The 23757-nt window shown below is 43.3% G+C and overlaps 2 protein-coding genes across 9 annotated transcripts in view; both read left to right on the plus strand.

The window, feature by feature from the left end:
* The window catches only part of LOC146359041 (serine/threonine-protein kinase Nek3-like), a 37363-nt gene extending 16543 nt beyond the window's left edge, over positions 1 to 20820 (plus strand). For 4 of the 8 annotated variants that reach the window (XM_084826451.1, XM_084826449.1, XM_084826455.1 and 1 more), the window contains 9 exons: positions 3152 to 3219; positions 3344 to 3430; positions 5411 to 5465; positions 7412 to 7612; positions 9311 to 9416; positions 9831 to 9959; positions 15162 to 15296; positions 16524 to 16644; positions 18202 to 20820. In XM_084826451.1, coding sequence (XP_084682577.1) covers positions 3152 to 3219; positions 3344 to 3430; positions 5411 to 5465; positions 7412 to 7612; positions 9311 to 9416; positions 9831 to 9959; positions 15162 to 15296; positions 16524 to 16644; positions 18202 to 18268 — 969 coding nt within the window. In that variant the 3' untranslated portion in view covers positions 18269 to 20820. Of the gene's footprint in view, positions 1 to 3151; positions 3220 to 3343; positions 3431 to 5410; positions 5466 to 7411; positions 7613 to 9310; positions 9417 to 9830; positions 9960 to 15161; positions 15297 to 16104; positions 16226 to 16523; positions 16645 to 18201 lie in introns of those variants that run through there. The other 4 variants (XR_014786527.1, XM_084826452.1, XM_084826454.1 and 1 more) reach the window with 4 other exon arrangements.
* The window catches only part of LOC146359042 (serine/threonine-protein kinase Nek5-like), a 30205-nt gene continuing 27256 nt past the window's right edge, over positions 20809 to 23757 (plus strand). Inside the window, exons 1-2 of the mRNA XM_084826442.1 lie at positions 20809 to 20955; positions 23145 to 23282. Coding sequence (XP_084682568.1) covers positions 23166 to 23282 — 117 coding nt within the window. The 5' untranslated portion in view covers positions 20809 to 20955; positions 23145 to 23165. The remainder of the gene's footprint in view (positions 20956 to 23144; positions 23283 to 23757) is intronic.

Raw genomic sequence — 23757 nt, forward strand, 5'->3', positions numbered from 1 at the left:
GCATCAGTGATGCTATCTAGCCATCTCATCCTCTGCCGTCCCCTTCTCCTTTTGCCTTCAGTCTTTCCCAGCATCAGGGTCTTTTCCAGAGAGTTTTCTCTTCGCATTAGGTGGCCAAAATATTTGAGCTTCAGTATCTGTCCTTCCAATGAGCAGTCAGGGTTGATTTCCTTTAGGATGGACTGATTTGACCTCCTTGCAGTCCAGGGGACTCGTAAGAGTCTTCCCCAGCACCACAGTTCGAAAGCATCAATTCTTCGGTGCTCAGCCTTCCTTATAGTCCAGCTCCCACAGCAATACATTACTACTGGGAAAACCATAGCTTTGATTAGACGGACCTTTGTCGGCAAGGTGATGTCTCTGCTTCTTACTATGCTGTCTAGGTTTGCCATAGTTTTCCTTGCAAGGAGCAAGCGTCTTTTAATTTCATGGCTACAGTCACCGTCTGCGGTGATCTTGGAGCCCAAGAAAGTAAAATCTGTCACTGCTTCCATTTCTTCCCCTTCTATATGCCAGGAAGTGATGGGGCCAGATGCCATGATCTTTGTTTTTTTAATGTTGAGTTTCAAACCAGCTTTTGCACTCTCCATTTTCACCCTCAACAAGAGGCTCTTTAGATCCTCTTCGCTTTCTGCCATTAGGGTGGTATCGTCTGCATATCGGAGGTTGTTGATAATTCTCCCGGCAATCTTAATTCCGACCTGTGATTCATCCAACCCGGCGTTTCTCATGATGTACTCTGCATATAAGTTAAATAAGCAGGGCGACAATATGCAGCCTTGTCGTACTCCTTTCCCAATTTTGAACCAATCAGTTGTTCCATGTCTAGTTCTTACTGTTGCTTCTTGACCCTCGTACAGGTTTCTCAGGAGACAGTTAAGGTGGTCTGGTACTCCCATCACTTTCAGAATTTGCCACAGTTTGTTGTGATCCACACAATCAAAGGCTTTAGTGTAGTCAATGAAGCAGAAATAGACGTTTTTCTGGAATTCTCTTGCTTTCTCCATGATCCAGCGAACGTTGGCGATTTGATCTCTAGTTCCTCTGCCTCTTCGAAACCCAGCTTGTACTTCCAGTAGTTCTCGGTTCGCATACTGCTGAAGCCTCACTTGTAGGATTTTGAGCATCACCTTGCTGGCATGTGAAATGAGCGCAATTGTGCGGTAGTTTGAACACTCTTTGGCGTTGCCCTTCTTTGGAATTGGAATGTAAACTGACCTTTTCCAGTCTTGTGGCCACTGTTGAGTGTTCCAGATTCGTTGGCATATTGAATGCAGCACTTTAACAGCATCATCTTTGAGGATTTTAAATAGCTCAGCTGGAATACTGTCATCTCCGCTAGCTTTGTTGTTAGTAATGCTTCCTAAGGCCCACTTGACTTCACTCTCGAGGATGTCCGGCTCAAGTTCAGTGACCGCACTCTCATGGCTATGAGGGACATTAAGCTCTTTCCTGTATAATTCTTCTGTGTATTCTTGCCACCTCTTCTTAATCTCATCTGCTTCTGTTAGGTCCCTGCCTTCTTTGTCCTTTATCATGCCCGTCTTTGCACAAAACGTTCCCTTGAGATCTCCGATTTTCTTGAAGAGATCTCTAGTCTTTCCCATTCTGTTGTTTTCCTTGATTTCTTTGCATTGTTCATTTAAGAAGGCCTTCTTGTCTCTCCTTGCTATTCTCTGGAACTCTGCATTCAGTTGGATATATCTTCCCCTTTCTCCCTTGCTTTTCGCTTCCCTTCTTTCGTGAGCTACTTGTAAAGCCTCATCAGACAGCCACTTTGCTTTCTTGCATTTCTTTTTCTTTGGGATGGATTGAGTTGCTGCCTCCTGAACAATGTTACGGACCTCCGTCCAGAGTTCCTCAGGCACTCTGTCTATCAGGTCTAATCCCTTAAATCTATTCCTCACCTACACTGTATATTCATAAGGGATATGATTTAGGTCATACCTGAATGGTTTAGTAGTTTTCCCTACGTTCTTCAATTTAAGCTGAAATTTTGCAAGAAGCAGCTCATGATCTGAGCCACAGTCAGCTCCAGGTCTTGTTTTTACTGACTGTATAGAGCTTCTCCATCTTTGGCTGCAAAGGACATAATCAATCTGATTTCAGTATTGACCATCTGGTGATGTCCATGTGTAGAGTCCAGCCTCTTGCGCTGTTGGAAAAGAGTGTTTGCAATGATCAGCGTGTTTTCTTGGCAAAACTCTATTAGCCTTTGTCCTGCTTCATTTTGTACACCAAGGCCATGCCTGCCTGTTATCCCAGTGATTTCTTGACTTCCTACTTTAGCATTCCAATCCCCTATGATGAAGAGGACATCTTTCTTTGGTGTTAGTTCTAGAAGGTGTTGTAGGTCTTCATAGAACCGATCAACCTCAGCTTCTTTGGCCTCAGTGGTTGGGGCATAGACCTGAATTACTGTGATGTTGAATGGTTTGCCTTGGATTCGTACTGAGATCTTTCTATCGTTTTTGAGATTGTACCCCAGTACTGCTTTTCCCACTCTTTTGTTGACTATGAGTGCTACTCCATTTCTTCTAAGGGATTCTTGCCCACAGTAGTAGATATGATGGTCACCTGAATTAAATTCGCCCATGCTTGTCCATTTTAGTTTGCTGATTCCCAAGATGTCGATGTTCAATCTTGCCATCTCATGTTTGACCACCTCCAACTTACCTTGATTCATTGATCTGACATTCCAGGTTCCTAAACAATATTGTTCTTTACAGCATCGGACTTTCTTTTCACCACCAGACACATCCACAGCTGAGTGTCCTGAGTGTAGGGCAGTCCTACAGATGTATACCTGATTTACCTAGGGAGATGTCCATTTAAACTGAGCTGGGAAATCTCCATGGATGAACATTTGGACATAATTTCCTTTTATTTAAAAAAAGTGGAAAATATTATTTTGGGAATTATTCTTAATAGCCACTTTATTCTGAGGGCTAAACTAGGCATAATGTTAAATATGGTGTAGTAACAGCCATCTATACTGGGCCATAGATGGGGCTGCTGTCCACGGATGCAAACAGTTAAGTGCTGATTTAATAATGCAGGTACTAATGTAGGGAGTGGTAGCCTTTGATTAACTGTGCTTCATATATATATACACACATGAATGAACACTTCTTCCTATTTCATAATGCAGAACATATTTCTCACACAAAATGGGAAAGTAAAACTGGGAGATTTTGGATCTGCACTTCTTCTTACCAGGCAAGTAAATATCATATTGGAACGAGGGGCTCTGTTTTGCCACACTTAAAAAAATTAGTTACTAGCTGCTGTAGAAATGTTAGTCTGTTGTTCCTAACATTATTTGTGTTTGTTTCTGGACAAGCCCAATGGCATATGCTTGCACATATGTGGGAACCCCTTATTATGTGCCTCCAGAAATATGGGAGAACACACCCTACAACAACAAAAGGTAAGGATTAATCAGAGTTTAAAGAGCATGCGTAGCATTAAATAAATAATGCAAAAATCAATTTATGCATAGTCTGGAAAAAATTGCTCAACTTGCAAATTTGATTCAGAACCTTGTATTGATTTTTGCACTTGTGGCAAGGAATAATATAGTGACAGAAAGAAACATCTGAGTATGTGAGGGGCAATATGAATTTATGAGCTGGGGAACTCTGTTCCAAACACTGGGATTTTACACAGCATTTGCCCCAGTCCAGCCAACCCAATCTATAAATAGAATCAGAATTCTACAAATAGCTCTGCTATACCATTTGTACAAAAGGTTACTGGATAAAGGCTGCTTCTAAAAACCTGATAATCCATGCATAACCACATGCCTTATCTCAAAGGGAGGACACCCCATCTCTGCATGCAGGCAGCCCTCTTCTTTAAAATGCTTAACTTTGGCTCCCTGTGTCCTCAGCAGATGTGAGACAGCAGTATTTGCCTAAGTGCTAGGAACTAAGGGATGGAGCCTTCCCATTAAAAAAAGAGGCAATCCTCTGATCCTTCCCAAGTCGGTGAGATACCAGTATGTGGGAAAGTGAACTGAAGTTGCCTTACATTCCACAGCTCTTTGAACTAGCCACTGACAAAAGTAGAGGTACAGTGTCAAGGTTGCCATTGGGTTACTGTAAATCTTAGATAATATAGTGGTAAATTTATTCCTGATAATGGCTGGAATCTCAAGAGGTTCATGCAAAGAGCTTGCACCAGCCCCATAGAAGTTTTGACATCACACTTTGAACAGCTAACCGTTATACCGTATCACAAAGTGTTTCTGAAACTCCTCTGAGGGCCAAACTAGGCATGACAGTGGCAGGCCCATGTGCAGAATCAAATCTGCCACCAGATCCCTATGAAATGGTGGTGGTGGAGGGAGAAATTTAAAGTGCAGTTTATGCTAGCGAGCATTCACCCCCTTGCTTTCCCACCTGAAACTGCTTTTTTAAAGGCCATATTTTCCAGGTGGCATTCTGACACTGGATGTAATCCTGCCAGAAGAAAAGCAGGTAATAGAAAACAATTTTCTAGTGAGAAAGTGTGAGTGGGAGAGGAGTCAACTCTGCCCTCCCACCGATGCTAGACTTTAAATCACCTCAGCCCCCTGGCTTTATAGAGAAACAGCAAGACTGGGGTTGGGCCCTGTTGCCATCATGTCAAGTTGTGTCCCTAATTTCTCAAGCTTGCTGTTGAGCCTCTGTTCAAGGAAAAACAAGTTTGAAATCCCCATAGAGGTCACAGAGCTGGTTGCATAGTTCTTTGGATCTTGGCTGTGTTTCCTTTTGTTTTACTGATGCTCCCTTCCAGTTTCTCCAGCTGACTGGTTGGACTTCAGCAGATCGGAGGAAATGAACAGTAAGGATGTGTGCATTGGTACACGCCCCCCTGGCCCTTCATTTTTTCTAAAACTCTGTTATGTTAACCTCCAGTCCATGTTGCTTGTGATTCTTAGCACTAGTTTCCAGGGCTGGGCAAGTTGTGGCCCTCCAGATGTTTTAGCCTACAACTCACAGCAGCCCCAGCTAACATAGCCAATTGTGAGGGATGATGGGAGTTGTAGGCCAAAACATCTGGAGGGCCTCAAGTTACCCATCCCTGCTCTATAGCAGTGCTATAGCAGGAGGGTAGGGCCTGTAGAGTAAGGGCAGGATTTCCTCACACCACAATGGTATAAGTGATTTTTGCAGTACCTGGGATGCAAGCTGACCATCCTGACTTGTAACATGGAGGCCATTTAATTATACAGTAGCATTTTCTGCATGTTTGCTAACTATATACTATACCACAATTCTGCATTTTTCCACACAATATTTCATTTTATAGCTTGTTTTTATTTCTGTCATATAATTGTCATGCACTCACAGGGTATTTCATTTATAGTAAATGTGACACTACACTACGGCCTTTACCTAACTTGCTTTGCAAACCTGTCTTTCAGTGATATATGGTCCCTGGGATGCATTTTATATGAGCTGTGCACTCTTAAACATCCAGTAAGTACCTTTCTTATGTTTATTACTTCCAGGAACTGACTCAGGGCCAGTTCCTATGTTACTTTCGTACTTGGAGACCCATATGTGGCTTCTTGATGTGCATATATCAAAATCAGTGTGGCATAGCCATTCTCACACATGCATTTGTGTATACTAGCACACATGCATGTACGCACACCAATCAAGGGTTATAAAAGGGTATAACCATTTCATAACCCCCAATAGTTGGGTTTGGACAACACGCCAGAAGCATGTTGTCCAAATGGCACATGCCGTGGCTCATGATGGCTCATAACTGACTCATAACTGACGGTGAGCCCAGCATGTTGTGCGAACTGGATCTCTCTCTCTCTCTCTCTCTCTCTCTCTCTCTCTCAATCTCTCTCTCTCTCTCTCTCTCTCACACACACACACACACATTCTATTCCCTCTTTTTCTCCCCTGCACGCACTCTTTCTATTTCTCTCCCTCACCCCCCCGCGCATGCACTCTCTCTCTCTTCCTTCCTTGCTTATGCTCTGTTCCTATCCTCTCTCTCTCTCTCTCTCTCTCTCTTTCTCCCCTTCCCTCCCCAGCTACCTCCTCTCCTCATCCCGGCACCACAGCAATAAGGCTTTGGAAAAAATTTCCATTGGCACCAATGGAAGCTTTTTTAAAAAAAAGCCTAATTGCTGAATGGGGTGATTTTTAGAGGGGTGGGGGTCACAATGTGCAGGGATGGGAGGGATTAATGATTTATCATTAATTCTTGCCTTCCCAGCTGTGACTCACCCACTGAAAATACACGCACACAGTCCAAATTGCCCCTGCACATGGAAATTAGGCTTTAAAAAGAGAATCTAAGAAGAGCCATGCTGGATCAGACCAAAGGTCTATCTAGTCCAGCATTCTGTTCACACAGTGGCCAACCAGATGCTCATGGGAAGCCCACAAGCAGAACATGAATGCAACAGTACCCTTCTGTTCATGTTCTTAGCAACTGGCATACAGATGCACACTGTCTCTGATACTGGAGGTAATATATAACCATCATAGCTAGTAGCTATTTCCAGCCTTATCCTCCATGAATTTTTCTAATCCCCTTTTAAAGCCATCCATGTTGGTGGCTATCACTACATCTTGTGGTAGTGAAGAAGTACTTCCTTTTATCTGTCCTGAATTGCACACCATTCAGCTTCATGGAATTGCCTTGGGTTCTAGTATTATCTACTGTCTCCACACCATGCATAATTTTATACACCTCTATAAGGTCTACCCTTCATTGCTTTTTTTCTCAGCTAAAGAGCCCCAAGCCTTGAAACCGTTCTTCAAAGGGGAGCTGCTCCAGCCTCTTGATCATTTTGGTTGTCTTTTTCCAACTGTACAATATCCTTTTGAGGTGCAATGACCAGAAGTGTATTCCAACTGTGGTTTCACCATAGATTTGTATAAGGGCATTATGATATTGACATATCAATACAATTTTACAATTCCTTTTCCAGTTATGCCCAACGTAAAAGTTACCTTTTTCACAGCAGCCGCACACAGAGTCACTGCCAGCTCAGATCCCATCAGTGTATATGTAGTTCGGGTTTTTTGTGCCAATGTGCATCACTTTACACTTGGTTACATTGAACTGCATTTGCCATTTTAATGCCCATTCCCCCAGTTTGGAGAGAACCTTTTGGCACTCTTCTCAGTCTCTTTTGGTTTTAACCATTGGCACAAATGAAAACTTTTAATAAAAGCCTAATTGGTTCCCCAGGTGGTGGGGCAGGGCTGAGCAGGGGACACCATAGGCTGGACGTTCCCCACCCCTGATATAGTATGCACTGCTACATCTTTCACATGTATTTGTAGAAAGTTATTGATTAATTTTGGTACAGCACCTAGGTCTTTGAGGCATTTTATAAATAATAAATATTACTATTTAGCCATCTGCTTTCTTTCCCTATTTGTTCATTTAGTTTCAGGCCAATAGTTGGAAACAACTTATACTTAAGATATGTAAAGGATACTACAATCCTCTTCCATCGTACTATACTTATGAACTTCACTATTTGATAAAACAAATGTTTAAGAAGAGTCCTAAGAACCGACCATCAGCTAGCACAATTCTTACAAGAAACTGCCTGGCAAAGCATATCAGAATTTTTTCTTCAGCAGAGGTATTTCCATACTTTTGACTCTGGAAAACATATACTTTTTTATATAGACATATTATCTTTTAATATTAAGGTTTCAGGGGCATTACTGGCCTAATAATATCTAATATTATTTAAGTAGTTGTGCATAGGAAGATAGGAAGCTGCCTTATACCAAGTCAGACTGTTGTCTATCTAGCCCAGTATTGTTTACTCTGACTGGCAATAGCTCTCAGGCAGAGAGAGGTCTTTCACATCACCTGCTACTTTAATCTTTCTTTTTTTTAATGGAGATGCCACTGATTGAACCTAGGAGGGGCCTTCTGCATGCAAATCATGTGCTCTGTCACTAAGCTGTGGTCTCTCCCATAGACTTTGGCCCGGTTTGCATGTAACGAGAAGCCACCATGGGTTGCGGTGGCTGCAACGGGAGCATGCCATAGCTACTTGTTATGTGTGAACCCAGTGAGGGTGGGTTGTTGGAGTGGTTGACAAGCCACCCACAACCCTAAAACAGCCCATGGGTTCTGGGTGGCTTGTCAACCACTCCAACAACCCACCCTAATTGGGTTCACATGTAACGAGAAGCCACAGCAGCTTGGATTGGCAACCTGGAGCCCATAGGTGCCGCAAGCTGCCATGGCTAATAAACTACGGTGGGTTGCAGTGTTCTGTGAACCAGGTGTTTGACATCATAAAAGAGGAGTTAAATTTTTAATCACTATGCTCTGGAACCAAAGGGCTGTGCACACACACACAGGGCTTTTCTGGTCCTCTCTTCCCACTGCAGCTCCTGAAGTCAGGAACATTCAGTGGAATTCAATGTAGCATGAAGAATTGCTGTTGGAAAGGCAAACTGGCAATCTCTTCCTGTCGTGGGAAATAGATGCACTTTCTGCTTACATGCCGGTCTGTTTGGATCGTGTCACTGTGATTATCCTTAGGCTCTGTATTTTGAATATTCACTGTAACAGACACTGTATTTTCCATTCATTTTCATTGAATTGCACCGAGAAGTGGCCGAGGGCACAATCCTATGGCCGCTAGTCAGCAGCTGGATGGCCATAGGATAGGTTGGTTCCCAGGAACCAGGCTTGGAGCTCTCGCTCTGAGGTCGGTTCCCAGAGAACTCCCTCTCCCGCACTGCCTCGTAGGCAGCACGGATCACCCCACGCTCGTAAGAGCAGCGTGGAGCGGCAAAAACGGAGCATTCCTGGGGGCGGGCCAGGGCAGGGAAGTCGGAAATCTGGTACGATACATCCTATGTGTAGTCTGGCCACCGCTTCCCACGCTCCAAGGTCCCATGGCTAGACAGCTGAAATCAGCTGTCTAGCCGCGAAAGCAGGGCAGGGGGAGTGAGGAGGAGATCCACTCCTTGCCACTCCTCCTGCCCTGCACTGGATAGGTGGTCGCCCCTGGGCTCAGAGGCGACCGTCGATCTTTATAGGATTGCTCCCTCCGTGCCAGAAACCAAGATTCTCTCTCTTGCCTCATAGCATGAAATATAATTGCAGAACAGTTCATGTTCACAAATTTGTTTAAAATATTTGCTTACTGATTGAAACAAAAACATCTAGATTGTATGTATTTTGTTAATTTAGGCTACAATCCTATAAAGGATTACATAGGAGTAAGTCTTATGGAACTCAGTGGGGATTACTGTAAAGCAGACATGTATAGGATTGCACAGTTACAATTAGTACTGTTTTAAACCATTTAAAGGAGGAAGGAAAATTTTCAAGAAGGAAGAATAGCCATTTAGAAGCAGAGGCCATCTCTAAAGGTTTATGTGAAATGGGACTGGATAAAACAGGTGTGGATAAAACAGGTATGTTGAATTCTAAAGTGATCTCTTAACAGACCAGGGTCTGAGACTAGTTCTGTTGAGGTCATTGTGGGGTTTTACATCAGGGAAGATGATCTATTAATTGCTCCTCTGAAGCTGCAATCCTGTATACGCTTACCTGGAAGTAGACCCATTGAAGATATATTTCTGAGTTAGACATACATTGGATTGTACTGAGAGATTTCTAAATGGTCTTGCTAGCAGTATCCTATAGAGATTTATTTGAAAATGTTTTGATTTTTTTAGAGTCCAAATATAATTTATGTTTAATACAGGGATCAGATGGTATAGTAATACTATAGCTGGAATTCCCTGTTAAGGAAATATATCTGTTCTTTGGAGCACAGAAATGACTGAAGACACTAGTGAATTTTCGTAAAACATTTCATTATGAAGTCTCCCCAGGGGATGTTCCACCAAACCCTCACAGACAACAGTGGGAAAAGGGAAGATCCAGTACTGTGATCAACATCCTGGGAAATGCATCTTTACTTTCTTCCAGTATTACATCCAAGGAGGATACAAGTAAGATAAGATTCAATATGTTTTATTGGCTTGTCATTAGAAATCAGTGTGGGTTTTAAAGATGGCATTCCTAACAGATTATTATTTCAGATCCCCCACTCTCGTAATTGCTGTGCAAATTAGGAGTGTGGAAGAAATGCAAGGGTCTGGGAAGGGCAATCAGGATGCTAGGTGAAGAACTGACAGGACTGGAAGATGCAGCAGACATTGACTGTGCAGATGCATCGGTGGGTGAGGTTACCCCATTGGGCAAAACCATGGACATCCTCAGCCCAGCTTTACTGGGACTAACTACTAGACATGGGTGGGTTGCACAGTTCTCTGTAAAATGCCTGAGCAGCATTTGGAAAAGAGGGCAGAGACCCCCAAGACAGTAGGACCCACCAGCTAGAAGGTACAAAGGGAAAAGAAGGATCTAAACACAGATACATGAATAGTTAGATCAGGGGTGGGCAGACTTCAGGCTTGCAGGTTCTACTTGGTTGTTGTTTTTTACTAGAACCCTGAGATCCACCAACTGGAGCAACATTTGGAAGATACATACTTTGAATTAAAGAATTCTGAGTCCAGAAATGAATTTGTTTGGAAAAGCATGCCGGTTATGAGCTTAGCCAAACATTCAGTTGGGCTTGTAATTAACTTGCTTTAGTGCTACATGTCCCATTTCCCTGCTACTGGTTTCCCTCCCTTGTCTCTCCCTAAGGTTTGTTTGGGAAAGGTGGGGGAGGAGGTAAACCAACAGCAAGGGAGGTTGAAGAAAGTGTAGGGCTTGTGTTTTTTTTTCTTCTGGTATCTGAATGGCCATGTTTTTTTCAGTCTTCCAAAGGACTGAAAAGGCTTGGAAAGGCTGGATCCATACTGAGCTGAGTAGCTTGGTTTTGTCCATTTCTAGTAATTTCACATTGTAAAATTGACATTAGGAATGGCATAGACAAGCCAGTGGATTGTTGTTGTTCAGTCGTTCAGTCGTGTCCGACTCTTCGTGACCCCGTGGACCACAGCACGCCAGGCCTTCCTGTCCTGCGCTCTCTCCCAGAGTGTGCTCAAGTTCATATTCATTGCATCGGTGATGCTATCTAGCCATCTCATCTTCTGTCGTCCCCTTCTCCTTTTGCCTTCAGTCTTTCCCAGCATCAAGGTCTTTTCCAGAGAGTTTTCTCTTCGCATTAGGTGGCCAAAATATTTGAGCTTCAGCTTCAGTATCTGTCCTTCCAATGAGCACTCAGGGTTGATTTCCTTTAGGATGGACTGATTTGACCTCCTTGCAGTCCAGGGGACTCGTAAGAGTCTTCTCCAGCACCACAGTTCGAAAGCATCAATTCTTCGGCGCTCAGCCTTCCTTATAGTCCAGCTCTCACAGCCATACATTACTACTGGGAAAACCATAGCTTTGATTAGACGGACCTTTGTCGGCAAGGTGATGTCTCTGCTTCTTACTATGCTGTCTAGGTTTGCCATAGTTTTCCTCCCAAGGAGCAAGCGTCTTTTAATTTCATGGCTACAGTCACCGTCTGCGGTGGTCTTGGAGCCCAAGAAAGTAAAATCTGTCACTGCTTCCATTTCTTCCCCTTCTATATGCCAGGAAGTGATGGGGCCAGATGCCATGATCTTAGTTTTTTTAATGTTGAGTTTCAAACCAGCTTTTGCACTCTCCTCTTTCACCCTCAACAAGAGGCTGTTTAGATCCTCTTCGCTTTCTGCCATTAGGGTGGTATCGTCTGCATATCGGAGGTTGTTGATAATTCTCCCGGCAATCTTAATTCCGACCTGTGATTCATCCAACCTGGCGTTTCTCATGATGTACTCTGCATATAAGTTAAATAAGCAGGGTGACAATATGCAGCCTTGTCGTACTCCTTTCCCAATTTTGAACCACTCGGTTGTTCCATGTCTGGTTCTTACTGTTGCTTCTTGACCCTCGTACAGGTTTCTCAGGAGACGGATAAGGTGGTCTGGTACTCCCATCACTTTCAGAATTTGCCACAGTTTGTTGTGATCCACACAATCAAAGGCTTTAGTGTAGTCAATGAAGCAGAAATAGACGTTTTTCTGGAATTCTCTTGCTTTCTCCATGATCCAGCGAACGTTGGCGATTTGATCTCTAGTTCCTCTGCCTCTTCGAAACCCAGCTTGTACTTCCAGTAGTTCTCGGTTCGCATACTGCTGAAGCCTCACTTGTAGGATTTTGAGCATCACCTTGCTGGCATGTGAAATGAGCGCAATTGTGCGGTAGTTTGAACACTCTTTGGCGTTGCCCTTCTTTGGAATTGGAATGTAAACTGACCTTTTCCAGTCTTGTGGCCACTGTTGAGTGTTCCAGATTCGTTGGCATATTGAATGCAGCACTTTAACAGCATCATCTTTGAGGATTTTAAATAGCTCAGCTGGAATACTGTCATCTCCGCTAGCTTTGTTGTTAGTAATGCTTCCTAAGGCCCACTTGACTTCACTCTCGAGGATGTCCGGCTCAAGTTCAGTGACCGCACTATCATGGCTATCAGGGACATTCAGATCTTTCCTGTATAGTTCTTCTGTGTATTCTTGCCACCTCTTCTTAATCTCATCTGCTTCTGTTAGGTCCCTGCCTTCTTTGTCCTTTATCATGCCTGTCTTTGCACAAAATGTTCCCTTGAGATCTCTAATTTTCTTGAAGAGATCTCTAGTCTTTCCCATTCTGTTGTTTTCCTTGATTTCTTTGCATTGTTCATTTAAGAAGGCCTTCTTGTCTCTCCTTGGTATTCTCTGGAACTCTGCTTTCAGTTGGATATATCTTCCCCTTTCTCCCTTGCTTTTTGCTTCCCTTCTTTCTTCAGCTACTTGTAAAGCCTCATCAGACAGCCACTTTGCTTTCTTGCATTTCTTTTTCTTTGGGATGGATTGAGTTGCTGCCTCCTGAACAATGTTACGGACCTCCGTCCATAGTTCCTCAGGGACTCTGTCTATCAGGTCTAATCCCTGAAATCTATTCCTCACCTCCACGGTATATTCATAAGGGATATGATTTAGGTCATACCTGAATGCTTTAGTGGTTTTCCCGACGTTCTTCAATTTCAGCTGAAATTTTGCAAGAAGCAGCTCATGATCTGAGCCACAGTCAGCTCCAGGTCTTGTTTTTACTGACTGTATAGAGCTTCTCCATCTTTGGCTGCAAAGGACATAATCAATCTGATTTCGATATTGACCATCTGGTGATGTCCATGTGTAGAGTCATCTCTTGTGCTGTTGGAAAAGAGTGTTTGCTATGATCAGCATGTTCTCTTGGCAAAACTCTATTACCTTTTGTCCTGCTTCATTTTGTACACCAAGGCCATGCCTGCCTGTTATCCCGGTGATTTCTTGACTTCCTACTTTAGCATTCCAATCCCCTATGATGAAGAGGACATCTTTTTTTGGTGTTAGTTCTAGAAGATGTTGTAGGTCTTCATAGAACCGATCAACCTCAGCTTCTTCGGCATCAGTGGTTGGGGCATAGACCTGAATTACTGTGATGTTGAATGGTTTGCCTTGGATTCGTACTGAGATCATTCTATCGTTTTTGAGATTGTACCCCAGTACTGCTTTTCCCACCCTTTTGTTGACTATGAGTGCTACTCCATTTCTTCTAAGGGATTCTTGCCCACAGTAGTAGATATGATGGTCACCTGAATTAAATTCGCCCATGCCTGTCCATTTTAGTTCGCTGATTCCCAAGATGTCGATGTTCAATCTTGCCATCTCATGTTTGACCACGTCCAGCTTACCTTGATTCATTGATCTGACATTCCAGGTTCCTAAACAATATTGTTCTTTACAGCATCGGATTTTCTTTTCACCACCAGACACATCCACAGCTGAGTGTCCTTTCGGGTTTGGCCCAGCCGCTTCACTCTTTCTGGCGCTACTTGGAAATACCCTCTGCTCTTCCGCAGTAGTATATTGGACACCTTCCGACCTGAGGGGCTCATCTTCCGGCGTCATCTCTTTTAGCCTTGTGATACGTTCCATGGGGTTTTCTTGGCAAGGATACTGGAGTGGGTTGCCATTTCCTTCTGTAGTGGACCACATTTTGTCAGAACTCTCTGCCATGACCTGTCCGTCTTGGGTGGCCCTGCACGGCATAGCTTATGGCTTCACTGAGTTACGCAAGCCCCTTCGCCACAACAAGGCAGTGATCCATGAAGGGGAAGCCAGTGGATGGACACTCTTATTTCTCAAGAAATGCTATTTGTTAGGTCATGATTTAAGGGGTGGATAAAGTGTGAGGTTGCGGAATTGGAGTTCATTGAGAGATCTGTCACAATTTCATTAGGCCCTAATGGTGATTTATCTTGGTTATTTCACAGCAAAAATAAGTATCTTACTAGTAGTGTCATGAAAGTTAAGCACTAACCTGCAAAGGCTCAGTTGTGCTTGGGCCCATTAAAATCTATAGATTTGTCAAACCCTTGCTATTGAACAGCGGCAATAAAAATGTAATCTGTTGCTACTTAGCTGTATAAAATTTCATTTTCCACACTGTGGAACAGAAATAGCATTAATATATCGATTACCATCTATGCTATTCTGAGCTTTGTCCAAGAAGCTCAGAATAGCATACATGGTCTCCACCCTGTAAGGTAGGTGAGGCTAAGAAGTATTAACTGCCCCAGGATCACCCAGTAGGCTTTGTGGATGAACAAGGATTTTAACCTAGGTCTCACTGCTTCCTGGATCTGGTTCTGATGTCCTTTACAAGGCTTTTGCTAGGATCACTGACAAGCACTTTGATTTTAAACATACTAAACTGTGAACAGCAATGGATCAATGAAAGCGTAGTTTGTTCCAGAAGGTAAACAGGCTCAGTATTGCATTTATTTTATTAAATGTACCTAAATTATTAAACAAAGTGGTTTAATCATAATCCATCACAGACTTAACTGTGGTTAACCCCATTAGTTGGTGTAAGCATGCCTATCTCCATGTTGGATTATAGCCAGTATGCTGTTCTATACTTTAAAAACTAAATGATTTATTGTGACATGAGATTTCATGGACAACAACCCAATTTGCACAAAGCGGACTAAGAAAATAGTAAGTTTATACACACACTTTTTTTGCTTGGTTCCTGGCACAAATTAGCACAAGCTACTCTTAGGTATTTTTTCTAAATCATTAGTTTTACTTATGGTGAATTTATATGGGTACCTGTTCCAGCAATTTAATGTTTATTGTTCTTGTAACTAGGTGGGCATGTGAGAAAATATGATGAAAATATAACGCGTAAGCAATGGACCAAGGAACCGCCTGAAACCTTGATGAATATTCTTCACAATGCTGATATTAGCTTAGCTTTTAAAACATACACCATCTGTAAAGCAGGTAAATCACATAGCCAGAGTCTGACACTGTATATAAGATACATGGCATATAAAGGCGCTAATCCATAAAACTTTGAACACTGAAGGGGGCTGTGTGAACGCTGCTATGTGCAAGGATCTACAAGCTTGCACCTGCCGAACAGGTGTGGTTGGCGCTTTTGACAGCACAAAACACCACTCTTTGTCGGGGGAGGATGGGTGGGAGTTCCACTCCCCTTTGCCCTTTTAGACCAAATTCATCTACATGAATTCAGCACAGCTGAAGTTGATTATTTTGTATAAAACATTTGGACAGTAAATTCAATATAGTGGTATTGCCTAGTGATGTGATACTTACTTTGTTGAGACCTCTGAGGACTGTGTTCCATTTTTCATAGTTGTTCAGAACTTAGATGACAATTATAGCAATACAGAAGTCATATGTAACAATTTATTATTATTTATTAATTACATTTCTATACCACCCAATAGCCAAAGCTCTCTGGGTGGTTCACAAAAATTAAAACCATGAGTCCAGCATAAAAACAATATAAAATATAAAAGCATTAAAACTACAGTATAAAAGTACAACCAGCATAAAATGTAGCAGCAATGCAGAGATTTAAAATACAGTAATAAATTTAAAACAGCAGAGCTAAAAGACTAGAATGCTAAAATTCCTGGGAAAATAAAAAAGTCTTCACCTGACACTGGAAAGAGTACAATGTAGGCGCCAGGCAAACCTCTCTAGGGAGCTCATTCCACAACCAGGGAGCCACGGCAGAAAAGGCCCTCTTCCTAGTAACCACCCACCTCACTTCCTTTGGCAGGGGCTCCCAGAAAAGGACCACTGAAGATGATCGTAACGTCTGGGCAGGTACATATGAAAGGAGATGATCCTTCAAATATCCTGGCCCCAAGCCATTTAGGGCTTTAAATGTTAATACCATTTCCATTAGAATAGAAAAAAATTATATTATTCATAACTCAATGTGTCTTTTTCATATTCCTATGGAAGGTTAGGATTTAAAGAGTACAGCAGCAGGGGTTTCTAGATCACTGACAGAAAAGCTTGTACCTCTTAATAGATCGCAGTCTTTTACATGAGAAAAACAGAAAATGAAGAATGAGCAGCGATGGAACAAAGTACATTGTCTTTATATTGAATTTTACATTGAAGCTCTTATTGTTTAATCTTTGGTGAGAGAAAACCCTGAATGTTTCTGTTTTTACTTTGCTAATATTAAAGCCTCAGATGACCTATTGAGAGGACCACTTACTGAAGAAATCAAAGCATCCGATGAACCAGATGGTGAAACTGTTATGGAGGATCAAGAGAGACTTGAACCTAGATCAGATGAGGAAGACACGTATGTTCAAATGCTTGAAAACATTATTCTTGGAGTTCTGGTTTTGAGCAACTGCTTCAAAGTAATTCCCTAAATCATCCACCAGCGGAATGAAACCACTGGCGGAATGGTTTCCCCTTCCCCACTGGAGGCCCCTGTGCACCCCCCCCCCAAAAAAAAAAAAAATCTGCTCTGGAGGCTTGGGGGACCTTCTGGAGCAGATTTAGGAGGTGTGCAGGAGGCTACAAGGGAAGTCAATTTTCTTGATGCTGGATTTAATCCTATAGTTTCATTTAATTGCATTATCACTCTTGAAGCCACTACAGTATTAAGAAGTGTCATGTGGAAGAACTTCTACATGTAGGGCTCTAGATTCCTCCCACCCTTCTAACTGCAGCCTCCTTTACACTCGGATAAGCCCCTCGGAAATGTGGCAACCTCCATGAGTGGTCTTGAGTGCAATGTGTAGTGCTACAACTGAACATAAGTTTGGGAAAACACTGCTGTCTGTATATAGAAGCATATGGGCCATATAAAGCTATGGTTGTTACATGGCCTCTGGCCCATATGGTCTCTGGAACCCAGGTGCCTGAGGCTCAGATACCAGTGCTGGCACTGGCAGAGAGAAGTATCAGCCATTTGTAGGTTGTGCCCAATATCTACAAACAGATACTGAAGACTATAAAGAACAGAATAATAAAGCTGATGTGTGACACACGAGAGTTTCTGAAGAAAGCAGCTATGGAGGTTAAACGAGGAGGACATAAACATTCATTTCAAATATCTAAAACATTGCCGTGAGGAGGAGAAAGTTCCCTACTCCAAGTGCTTATTAAGTTAACTGGCCATGAAAAAGAAGCAACATGTACACATTGACTTGAAATAGCTTTAGGGCGCAGTCCTATCTGGAGAGTTGCCAGCCTCTGAAATTGGAGGCTGCCGACTATCCTATGCAGGGTGGCTGTAGCACATAGAGGATCCTCTCTTCTGTGCTCCAGCCACCCTGCATTTTTGTCTAGATGGCCGATTTCAGCTGTCTAGCTGTGGCTTCAGGGAGGGAAAGGGAAGGAGGCTGAGTGGCGTAACCCAGCTTCCATGGTCTTGTCCCTGCCCCCCGGTACCGCCCCCTTTTCCCCATCTTTGTGGTCCGTTTCTGAGCATGGAGATGTAGTCAGCGTGGAGAGAACCACACCGCCTATGAGGGGGGCAACAGAGGGTCAGGGAGCATGGTTTCTGGGAACTGCGTTCAGAGCCCTGGCTCTGACATCGGTTCCCAGAAACTGAAAAATCCTATGGACCTCTAGACAGTGTCTAGTGGCCATAGGATTGCTCCCTTAATGGGATATCTAGAAAAAATCTTTTTGATTCTAAAATTGTTGGACAGCAGAACAAATTGTCCAGGAAAACTGTAGAATCTACAGGACTGCTTTTATGGGGAAAATATCTCACATGGCTGCTTTAGGTCCTGGGAGTTCCTACAAGAAAGTGTTTCCATTTCTGTGGTCCTAATTTTTTTTAATTATTATTATATGTTTAATTAGTATATTGAAACTTGACTCTTTTGCTATCTTTTTATAGGGATTTTGAAGCGGAAGATGATCCAGACTGGATTTCTGAACTGAAAAGGATGACCAAAATGGAGTGATTGAATAAATGAATAATACAACTGAACAAATTCACTTACAAGATAATTCAGCGTCGATGCAAAAACTTTGGGGAACAATTTAAGTGTACTAATGCCCATACAGTGATTCCAGGTGAAATTCTTTGGACAAACAACAAACGTGTATTGACTAAACTGATCTTTGGTGATCCTTTGGCAAAAATCATAGCGCTTTAGGAACAAATGTGAACTTGCTTCTTGAACATTCTTCCTAAAAGTAGTGAAGTGTGCATTTCTTATACGAAGGCATTCATAAATCAGTAACAATATAGAAATAACACATAATATCAGTATCATTAGTATACTAAAGGTACAGTAAGCCGCTATTATTGGCTTTGTAATAAATTAAGGGCACAATCGACTGCTCTCTTGATGATTATAAGCCCCTGAACTCAGAGGCTTACAAGCATCCAATGCAGGGTAGGAGGAGTGGTGGAGGCGATCTTTGCCTCCTTGTCTTCCCATCCTGCATTTTTTGCTAGGCGGCTTTTTCAGCCTGTCTAGCAAAGGCATTTCAGAGGGAGAGGGAAGGAGGCTAGCAGAAGCTCAGGATAGCTCATATCCTGGCCTCTCCAGTCTCTTCCCTGCCCCCCTTTCCCCCTCTCCAAGGTCAAATTCCTGACTTCAGAGGCCAGCCAGTGCAGTTCTTTCTGTACCAGCTGTGAGTGGAGTCGGGGAGAATCTGAACTAACCTATGGCCCCTCAGATGCTATCTAGGAGCCACAGGATTGTTCCCTCCATCCCGCTTTTTAAAATAGCTACAGATGTTCCTATTAAAAATGCAAACAGTTGAATTATTGTGTTAAATTTAATCTGATATGAATGAGCAAATTTCAAGCAGTCAGAGTTATTACAAAACCCCACCCTCCATTTTCTATCACTGCTATTGCCACTCAAAGACGTTTAGGTGACCCAAAATCCAACTCTCCAGTTTTTCTTCAAGAAATGCATATGATGCATATGATGGTTTCTGTGTTTGTTATGATTCTGTACTGAATTGTTGCAATTGTCTATCTTGTTTACTGTAAGCCGCTCCAGGAGCGTTTTGTAGCTGATGAGTGGGATAAAAATACTTTAGATAAATAACAAAATCATTATTAGATAAAACTATTTATCTGCCTCGAGCAAGTCAACAGAAGGTGGGATATAAATCTGACCAAGGGAGCAATCCTGTGGCCACTAGTCAGCAGCTAGACGGCCGTAGAATACATCAGTTTCTGGAAACCGACCTCGGAGCTCATGCTCCAAGGTTGGTTCCCTGAGAACTGACCCTCCCCCACCCCCGCGCTGCCTTGCAGGCAGCTCGGAAAGGCCCCGCGCTCGGCACTCAGAAGAGGAGCGTGGAGCAGTGAAAACGGGGCATTCCTGGGGGCGTTCCGAGGCAGGGAAGGTGGAAATGCAGGTACAATGCATCCTATGTGTCATCCAGCAGCCGCTTCCCCCGCTCTGCCTTCCTGCAGCTAGACAGCCAAAACTGGCTGTCTAGCTGCAAAGACAGGGTGGCTGAAGCACAGAGGGGATGATCCCCTCCGCTCTTCTCCTGCCCTGCATTAGATAGACGGCTGCCTCCAAACAGGATTGCGCACTCCTACTATTAAAAACAAAATCCTTTCAAATTTGTTTGTATAAGTAGCAATTCATTCCGTTATACTGGCACAACAAAAATGCATAACCAGTTTTCATATGACACCCTGGTTCCCATTAACTGAAAGCATAAGCTGGTAAAAGCAATTTTAGCTTTCAGGGCACTTAACTTCTAAGTACTTGTGGCTTTTATTTCCTAATATGCCCGAAGACACTCTTCTTTTTGCTGCAACAGACTGACCCGCTTTTTTCGGATTGCTCAGAAAGACCCCTTGAGCTTTTGCAATATATGTGAACATATTTGATTATGCAATTGGTTAAAAGCTAAAGGCAAAATAAAAGCAGCTTTTAGATTGCAATCCTGTACATTTACCTGGCAGTAAATCCAATTTAACTCACTGAGGTTCACATGCAAGTAGACATGCATGTATAGGGTTGTACTGTTAAGGCCCAACCCTATGCATGTTTAGACAGAAAAAAGCCCTACAACTCCCAGCAGTGATGGCTGGGGAATGCTGGAAGTTGTAGGACTTTTTTCTGTCTAAACATGCATAGGATTGCAAGCAAGTCACCCTGCCTATGTAGCCCCTACCCCTGCTGTATGTGAAAACTTCACCGAAATGTGACTTCAGTTCATTTACTTAAAAGTAGTGGATTGTAAGGGATGCTAGGTTCTCCACCGTGTCTATTTAACTGGCCCTGAGGTTATATCTTTGCCTGCAGGTTGTACGCCTGTGAAACTTTCCCCACCGCTTCTGTCTCTCGACGTTTCTTCTGTACCCGGCTGAGGCGCCCACCCTAAATTCAAACGCCCTTGCTTTCGACCGGTTAACCCTTTAGGGTGCAGAGAATACTACGTTAACCCTGGGGGTGTTGGGGCTGAGGCATGCGGGCCCGTGACCCAAATCGGGGGCGGGACGCGAAGAAGGCACGCCCCCGTCGCCCTGGCTGTGTGTGGTGGGGTGCAGCTAGGGCCGTCTCTTTCGGCTGACCAAGCCCAGGTCGCCCGAGCAACGGCTGCTGTCGTCTCAGCCTGCGACCTCACGCGCAGCAGGTCTACCCAGCAGTCGGCGACACGGAGAGAGGTAGGGAGGACCGGAGAATCAGCGCGCGCGTCCTCTCCATCGCCTTGGCAACGGCGCGGAGAGGGCGGGGCTGAGAGGGAAAGGAGCTTTTCTCCCCCTTCGTAAGCGGGAACGGTGGGGGAGGGGTCGCGCAAAGTAGGAACGCCCCTGTCGGTTCCCCTCCCGGGGGGGCCCTATAACGGTCTGTCAGCACAAATTTGTGCGCGTTTACTCGGAAGGAAGCCCCACTCTGTTCAACGGGGCTTACTCCCAGGTGAATCCCGCTCAGCGAGAATCCCGCTTAGGGAGCCGCCTCAGGGCAAGAGGCAGCGAATGATGATGTGCTCAGCCCTGGGCGGGGGGTCTCACGCGCCTGAGACCACCTCCTTGTATGCTGTAGCCCTCCACCTAATTTCTTCTTTCTTTCTGAAGAATATTTGTATTATTTATAATAATTTATAATTCCTGCCTTTATAACAATAATATTGTATTTGTATACCTCTTCATAGAACACAATCTTTTAAGTGGTTTACATGTCAAACTTTTAAAATCACTACTGAAATAATAAACTACAGCTGCAACAAAAATAAGTAACGGAAATATTTTTTTTAAAAAAAAGATCAATAGAAAACAGTACTACAACTGCCACCCACCCCTGTCATGAATTCGCATTCTCTAAGGTGTATTCATGCTGCTGGCAAATTACCCTTTATTTATAACCAATACTTAAAAAGGTGGGAAGGGAAACAAAATCCCACCACCTTCTAGAGCTGCATTAAGTGACGACAGACCCTCCTGAATCAGGATCTTGAATAACTGCAGACGCCTAGCTTGCCTGTGTATGTGGGACACACAAACACACACACGCCCTCTGTTTACTCACATTTTTATCATTTACGTTATTTTGTACAGCTATATCATGATTAGCCTCCCCCAATCTGGTGCCCTCCACATGTTTTCAACTCCTGTCAGCCCTAGCCAGCATGGCCACTGGTTAGGAATCCTGGGAGTTGTAGTCCAAAACATCTGGAGGATACCAGGTTGGGGAAGGCTGGCCTAGACTTTCCTCCCTCATGGAACTTAGGGTAGTGTATATGGGATTCCCGAGTCATCTCCCATGCAGGCACTGACCAAACAGATCTGCTCATCAGTTTCAACAGGTGACTGCATCGTGTGCCCTCAAATCATGGTCAGAACAATATCCATGTGTACTCCAGTTTATGTCTCTTTCACACAGATAGGGAATAGGGAGAGTCCTTTGGTCCTCTGCTTGTGAGTCAAAGCGGTCTTTCCCACTTGCACACAATGGGTAGAGATCCCACAGTCAAGGTCATGCTAATTAATTTTAAATAATGATAATTTTCCCCAATTCTGTATTCATAACTGCTTCACTCGCAACTGGGATAGGGTTAGGGTTATTTATTTATTTAAAATATTTATTGGCCGCCTTTCAGGGCAGAAGCCCTCCCAAGCCAGGTTACAGCAATAAAATACATAAAAACAGTTAAAATATTAAAAGTGATAAAACCATAAAAACAATAAAACAACAACAAAAGCCACCAATAAAACCGGCTACGATGTTAACAGCAGTAACAGCAACAATAGCGGTCATATCAAGAGAAGGCCAAGGCAAAATAATGTTTTCAAGGCCTTCTTAAAAGTCTGCAATGACAGAGCATGGCGGACCTCCGATGGCAGCTTGTTCCAAAGGTGTGGGGCCACAGAGAAGGCCGTCTCATGTGTGGTCACCCACCTGACTGCTGTCACAGGTGGGCAAATGAGCAGGGCCTTTCTGATCTTAAAGTGTGGGCAGGCTGATAAAGCTGAAGGCGGCCCTTCAAGTAACTTGGTCAGTAACTTTGGCCATGACTGAAGCTCTTTCAGCAGTCTAAACATTTGAAGGGCTTCTCACCTTGTGAATTCTTTGATTTAAAGACCCAACCCAGTTTCTTTGATTTTTGTGGAAGAGACTTCCAAAGTCACTGGTAACAAGTTGAGTTTTCCAAGTGTTCTTTTCTACATGTGAAGGAAGAATGACTGGGTTCACATGACACACCAACCCACGGTGGGTGGTTACTGAACAGCTTCCTGTGGGGTGGGTTAATTTTTTGAAACAGCAACAACCAGTGGCTTGTTTACAGTGCGATACAAAGAAGTTCTAAGAGTTTTTATACTTTAAATATTCATTGCTATAATCTTTTGTTTTTCAGACATTTCTCTAAAACAAAACTATGGATAAGTATGAAATAATTAACATGATTGGGGAAGGATCCTTTGGCAAAGTATTCTTAGCCAAAGGCAAGGGGGATAATCAACAATGCGTTATCAAGGAGATCAATTTAGCAAAGGTAAACTACCATTGTTTTTCAGTCATACATTTGCTTACCTTTTAGAGTAGCGGGTCATAGCAACTATACTTGTGACCCATGCCATGGCATACTGCAGCAGCCTTCCCCAACCTGGTGCCCTCCAGATGTTTTGAACTTCAGCTCTCATCAGCATGGCTAATGGTCAGGAAAACTCGGAATTATAGTCCTGGAGGGCACCAGGTGGGGGAAGGCTGGCATAGTAAATCAGATGTAGTCTAATCTTGGGTTGGTTTTAAATATATGAAAAGAAAAATATGCAATAACAAAAACTCAGCTATTTAAATATTCAATATAAATAAAGTGGTCCTGATATGTTTAAGGTTTTATAGGTTAAAACCCGCACTTTGAATTGGGTTCGGAAACGTATACGTAGCCAGTGCAGGCTGGCCAGAATGCGTGTTATATGCTCAGATATTCTGGACTCTGTTATCAGTCTGGTTGCCACATTTTGCAC

The sequence above is a fragment of the Heloderma suspectum genome, chromosome 1, assembly GCF_057233095.1.
Source record: "Heloderma suspectum isolate Gila_16-S chromosome 1, 16-S_ref, whole genome shotgun sequence".
In the NCBI taxonomy this organism is placed as follows: Eukaryota; Metazoa; Chordata; class Lepidosauria; order Squamata; family Helodermatidae; genus Heloderma; species Heloderma suspectum.